General features: G+C 43.6%; 1 protein-coding gene across 1 annotated transcript in view; it reads right to left on the bottom strand.

Moving 5' to 3' along the window:
• Positions 1-6711, bottom strand: part of CFAP221 (cilia and flagella associated protein 221) — a 54096-nt gene that overhangs the window by 31687 nt on the left and 15698 nt on the right. The window contains exon 3 of the mRNA XM_015409502.1: positions 1646-1831. Coding sequence (XP_015264988.1) covers positions 1646-1831 — 186 coding nt within the window. The remainder of the gene's footprint in view (positions 1-1645; positions 1832-6711) is intronic.

The raw sequence follows: 6711 nt of genomic DNA, 5'->3' as shown, positions 1-6711 counted from the left end.
CGTGTGCACAAACCTCCCCCGGCCCCCCAGCTGCCCCCTCCGTGCTGATTTAAGTATCCGCACGGAGGGGGCAACTTGGCTATTAGTATAAGGATGATAGTCCCAGAATGCTGCTGCAAGTCCCAGGAGTTGTCATTCCAGTCCCAGAACACTTCTGCTAATCCCAGGGACTGTTATTCCAGCCCCAGAGTACTGAGAAGATTGCTACTACTCTGAACTCTGTACATTGCTCAGAAATTGAGTGCACAGCAACTGTTTTGTATTCTGCCCTGACTCAGAGACTCCAGTCACACATTTACCAAACAAAGGCATCTGTGATGCCACAATTTAGTAAATGTCAGTACAAAGTCACCCTTATGAATAAGGCAGAAACAAAACCCCTGTAAATGAATGTCCAGGAAAACTTTTAAAATGTTCCCCTACAGGCTTTTTTGTGTTGCCTCTCTTACTGTCAAATTTGTGACCATTAGTTTGTGCTACGCACGTGGTATGCATATTTGCAGATCTTAAAGTGGCCATTCTAAAATTGAATTTCCAAAACAGGACACAGCAGGAGATAACTGAGATACCACTACAAACACTGGCCAACTCCCATCTTTTCCTGGGTTTAGCCCAGCCCAGGGGCATTGCTGGGGGGGGGGGTTCCCCAAGGGAGCCCCTCCCTAAGTCCCACATGGCTCTTCCTCCACAGATAGTGACAATGGCCTGTGATGTCACTGGCTCCTCCCTGTGATGTCACTGGGCCCCAGTTCTTTTAAGGACCTAGCATAGCAATGCCTCTATAGCCCAGCCCCAGCCCACCCCACCCCCCGGGAAATTGGAAAGTCTACACCTCTGGGAATACTGGCATGGGAATACTGGCATGACTAACTTATTCTGTTGCTTTTAATCGTACAGTACTTAGCCATGACCAACATTAGCCAGTTTTGGGGCCACGGTCTATTTAGCCCACTCTCTTTTGTGCACAAGAAGTTATCAGCTATTGCACAAACATTGTAACCAAAAACAATCCCCCCATTCCCAATTGTTTATACTGTTTTTCCCCTACCAATAAAATCTTGCTGTCATGTAATACTAACGTTATATTTGTCGAATGTCTAAGCCAGAAGCCACTGTTAGGCCTCATCTCCAATCATTTGCATGCATGTTTTTTCAAGTACAGACAGATAAAACTCCTTGTCTTTCTAATCTCTTTCAAAATAAATACTCAGCATGCCAAGACAGACTGAAGTAGGAGTATGAACAAGGACTGGAGAGACTTGGATTCAAACCCCCACTTAAATAGGAAGTTCACTGGAGGAAACTGAGCCAGTCATTCTCTGTTAGTTGAGCCTTCCTCAGACTGTTGTGAGAATAAAGCGGAAGGGGGAGAGAACTACTATGCCTCCATGAGCTTCTTGAAGGAAGGGTGGGCAAAAATGAGACAGACAGACAGAGACAGGATAAAGATACTGGACAGTTTTCCAGCAGTACATGGTTCTTTAAAGAACATGCACAGAGATGTGTTACCATGCTCAGCTGCGACTAGGATCATCTGTAGATTATAGGCTTTTGAAGAGCTTAAACCATTTTATTTGGAGCACAGTTAAGCCCTTCAAAAGCCTACAAGCAACAGCTCCTTTCCCCAAGTCACTTAATCACTTACTGGATTCTAGGAGGTAATTAGGGACATCAGTTCTTCTCTTAGGCTCTTCCACCAGGCTGTCCAAAAGAAGGGACGATAGTTTCTTGAAAGAGCCTTTGGTGTTATTGAAATCAGAAGAAGCAGCATTTACCACTTCCATCCTCTTGTGGAGAAATGCAGCTTTCTGGGCATCAAAGTAGCCAATCCCTGTTATCAAATACAAAACATATAGCAAGAGTTATGGAAATTCTCACATGCACAAACATACCCGTTGTGTAAACTCAGGAAAGTTCAAATAATTGCAGTTGATGACATGATGTCGTGGCATGAATTGATCAGGAATTCCAAGAAAGCGATTGCTATTAAAAGCACAGATGGAGTCTCACTCTTAACTACAGTTCAGTCAATAGGTCGGTAAAAGAGGTATCTGGATTTAGATATAGTGACTTTCGCATCTTCTTTTGGGTGGGACCTCTTTCGATCTTCTAGAAACGGACTAAAACTTGCTTGCCAACCCACTGTCTGACACATTAGTACACATCCAGGTTTATCTTAGAAATCCTAACAGCAAAGTTGGATTACTCTTAAGAAATGCCAAGAATGCTCACTGAGGCAACATTATACATTTCTGTTGTAGGAATGTAGGAATGGATCATAGTTCAGCCTAATTATATTTATGTCTAGGAAACATGACTAAATAAATGCGCACACAGAGAATCTTCCTTCTCCAACTTTATTGCTCGGGGAAAGAGAAGATGACCTTATTTTTTCATAAGCTGGTAAACTAGTCTTCTCTGGCAATCTCCAAAGTTATCTTTCCAACTTATTCAATTGTTAAATATTAAAAGGTGGGTGACAGACACAGCATTTCAGTTCTTTGCTCCAAATAATTTTAGGATGACTTGTTTATTTAATGAAGACAAATGCAGAACACAGCCAGGGCTAAGAGGGATTACAGGTCCAACTGAAGTAAGCAGAGTTATCTAAATGTAAACACATCTTGAGGCTCACCAGAGAATATTAAGCAATACACTGTCTGCTCTATTCACAAAACCTCGTCAGTTGGGCTCTGTCACAGATGTCTCCTTCACAATGTCAAAGATTACATTGATTACCAAAAAGGAACAAGACAAACCTTGTTGCAAAAGAAAGGAGGAGAAGAGCAAAAAAACCTATCAAATTGTCTTGGGTGGAACAACCAGTAGGATTGCCAACAGGGCTGGAGTAAAATGTCCTGTACCTTTAATAGAAGCTTAACACGGAGACATAGGCAGCCAAAGCTTTTCATGGCATGGAGGTAAATAACATCCCATTAAACCATTTTTGTCTCCAGGCAGTTGGCGACTCTAACCACCCATTATGCTCAACATGGAGCTGCTGCTTAAAGCGGGATCCCGTATAGTTTTCCTCATGTAGTCATCACTCACCCTGTGTCTTGATGATGTTCTAATTTTGCCCTATTCCTGATCTATATTGTCGGTTGCTGCTGGCAGGAACTGGGTAATACAAAAACGGATAACATTATAGGCCATGGAAAAAAATAATCCTGTTAGTGGGGAAATTCAACATGGGGATACAGTTTCTGGCAGCAGCTTTATGCAAAGGGTAGTCCCTCTCCTCCTCTCACAACACCTTCCTTGTCTCTGGTTATACATGGCACAATGGGCAAAGCACATATTGCCAAATTCTGCACAATACATTAATTAATTAACAGGATATTTCTATTTCTATGCCACCACCTCTTCAGAGTCCTGCTTGAGGCACTTACAATTTAAATCCACATTTATAAATAGATGTTATAGTTTAGAAACAGATTTTATAGACATACAGCCAGCACAATATACCAGAAGACTACTGCTACTATGAAGAGTTGCTTATAGTAAAAAAAAAATTAGACTGTGATGGACCAGACAGGGCTTCTTTTAAAAATGGAAGAAAATGGTGCTTTACATGTGGTGTATTCAATCTGACCCAATGTATGTATGAAACACAGTCATTGAAACACCATGTGAAGCTTTCATCCTGGGCTAGGATCCTAATCCCTCAAATGTTATTGGTAGCCCAGGAAGAGCCGACCAATCACCAACAACCAGTTCCAAGAGCGGGAACTACTGTGATTAGACTTTATCCCTGCAACCTCATAGGTTGATATTTGTATAGTAGGCGTGGCTACATTAGCCGGGAGAGTTTAAAAGTGGAACAGCTTCAATGCTAAAGCTGTTCTGGCTATTCATGTTTGATCTGTTTGGAGTTGAGTTACGAGTTGCTGAATAAAGCTGATCTTTTGCTGAAATCACTCTCTGACTCTTTGTTAAGTAACCAACTTAACATTACATATCCTGGTCCAAAGCCATTTAGGGCTTTAAAGGTTTGGATTGTGCTTTGAATTGGGCTCATAAACATAAGAACATAAGAGAAGCCAATGTTGGATCAGGCCAACGGCCCATCCAGTCCAAAACTCTGTCACTCAGTGGCCAAAAATACCAGGTGATATCGGGATGTCCAGCAGTGGGGCCAGGACTCTAGGAGCCCTCACGCTATTGACAATCAGGAGCCCGTGAAGATGATACAATATCCAAGTTATATGATGATAAATTGGCCTCCATCTGTACTCTTGCAGCTACCATTTTTGAACACTGTTCAGAGGCAGCCTTATCTAAAGCAGGTTTCACTTGTCTAACATGGAACCAACCAAGACAAGCATAGCAGCCAGATCAGAAAGAGTCCAGCTGGAGCACCAACATAAAACTGAGCAAAAATGCCCTAGCTGCAGCTGCCAAATAAGCATTCAGGAGCAATTCCAAGCTGCACACCAAAATCCTAAGGAGTACAACCCCATCCCAAACAGGCTGGCAATGACAACCACAGATGGATTTAGAAGGACAGAATCATAAAGTTGGAAGAGGCCATACAGGCCATCTAGTCCAACCCCCTGGCTCAATACAGGACCAGCCGAAACTATTCCTGACAAGTGTTCTTCCAGCTGCTGCTTGAAGACTGCCAGTGAGGAGAGCTCACCACCTCCCTGGGCAGTTGATTCCACTGCTGAACTACTCTTTACTGTAAAAATAAATAAATTCCCCTAACATCTGGCTGGTATATTTCTGCTCATAATTATCTTACCTTCTGTTGTGCATTTATGCACAAGCTAAGTAAATCAGGGGAAGGCCTCAGCCTCTATGCCCTGTTGTTGGCCCTCCAGAGGAACTGGTTGGCCACTGTGTGAGACAGGATACAGGACTAGATGGACCACTGGTGTGATCCAGCAGGGCTCTCCTTATGTTCTTATGCTAGAGTTTTGAACCTCAGATTATGAAGGGCCTGTAAATTTAAAAAACTTGCTAAATGATCTATTTATTTTGGTAATAGTATGGGACCACTTAAACATGACATAGTTTAGGGCCTCAGCATTTCTTAATGCTTGTTATCTTGATGAAGATAACAAAAATGGTTTTAGCCAATGTTCCCTTTAAGCTGTGGAGTCTTGTGAGAAAAATTCTACTTTGTGAGCTACTGGCATTAAAGTTGTGAGTGAGCAATTTGGCTACTGCATCAACTAGTTTGCTCTGGAGCCATCCTTTCTGAGCTAAGACAAAAATGTGTGAGCTGGAAGCTAAAAAACTGTGAGCTAGCTCACACTAACTCAGCTTAGAGGGAACACTGGTTGTAGCGTATATGATCACCTGGGAAAAGACACAACTGCATTCCTGGGAATTACATCCATGTCAAAATGCAAGGAATGGTAATTTCTGAAGAGTCATTAACGTGGCATTTCCAGAGAAAAGTCAAACATAGGATGTCCTTCCTGGCAGGTTTCTAAAATAGTCATAGCCCGTGTACCCTCTAAGGTGAGTTGGTGTGAGCTAGCTCACAGTTTATTTAGCCTCTGGCTCACACATTTTTGTCTTAGGAAGAATGGCTCCAGAGCAAACTAATTTACGCAGTAGCCAAATCACTCACTGACAATGCCAGTAGCATGCCAGTAGCTCACAAAGTAGAATTTTTGCTCACAAGACTCCACAGCTAAAAGGGAGCGTTGGATAGCCAGCTATTTGGGGCACATGTATCAATGCAAATTCAACTATGATGAGGGAACTGGTCCTGTGCCATAGCCATGGCCAATAGTCCTCCTGTTCCTGTCTAGGAGTATCACAAATGCCTACACATGTACCATGTGGGACACTCTCACCACAGTTTGGCCATCCATGCTCTAGAAATGGTTGTCTGAAAGAGGTGTTACTTTCTCTTTACACCTGTTTGAAGGTACAAGAAGGAGATTGGATTTATACCCCGCCCTTCACCACCCAAAGGTGTTGCAGAACTCCTTTTCCCTTCCCCTCCCCACAACAGACACCCTGTGAGGTAGGCGGGGCTGAGAGAGCTCTTGACAGAAACTGCTCTTTTTCAAGGACAGCTCCTATCAGAGCTATGGCTTGCCCAAGGTCATCCAGCAGGTGCAAGTGGAGGAGTGGGGAATCAAACCCGGTTCTCCCAGATTAGAGTCCGCTCACTTAACCAACCTAGCAGTTCGAAAGCAAGAAATTGCAAGTAGATAAATAGGTACCACTTCAGTGGGAAGGTAACAGCGTTCCATACGCCTTGGCGTTTAGCAATGCCGGCCACATGACCACGGAAACGTCTTCAGACAGCGCTGGCTCTTCGGCTTTGAAACGGAGATGAGCACTGCAACCCTAGAGTCGGATTCGACTGGCTTTCGAGCAAGGGAAACCTTTACCTTTTACTTAACCACCACACCAAACAAAGCCCAAGGGTTGGGTTATCTTTGTAAAATAATGTGGGTTGTTATTGGGTAAAAGGGGCTGGCCACGGAAATGCTCTATAGGCTGCATGCAATATACCCCCTCCCCCCGGGAAGGTCTGCTTCGAAGTGAATCCCCCTTTCCCACCCTACAGAGAGACTACAACCTCGGAAATGGTCCGTCAGTAACAGGTTCTCCAGTGGAAACCACAACGTATCCACCACCACCCCCCTTTTTGGTTTACTGGCAAACCTACCGTATGCTCCACACAGCCTTGCGTGTAAGAAGAAAGTAGATGTAAATTGGGGGGGGGGGGTTTAAGAAGGA

This window comes from Gekko japonicus, unplaced genomic scaffold, assembly GCF_001447785.1.
Source record: "Gekko japonicus isolate JY-2015 unplaced genomic scaffold, Gekko_japonicus_V1.1 scaffold986, whole genome shotgun sequence".
NCBI classification, from domain to species: domain Eukaryota; kingdom Metazoa; phylum Chordata; class Lepidosauria; order Squamata; family Gekkonidae; genus Gekko; species Gekko japonicus.
The sequence above is the reverse complement of the archived record's forward strand: the minus strand, read 5'-3'. Positions and strand labels throughout refer to the sequence as shown.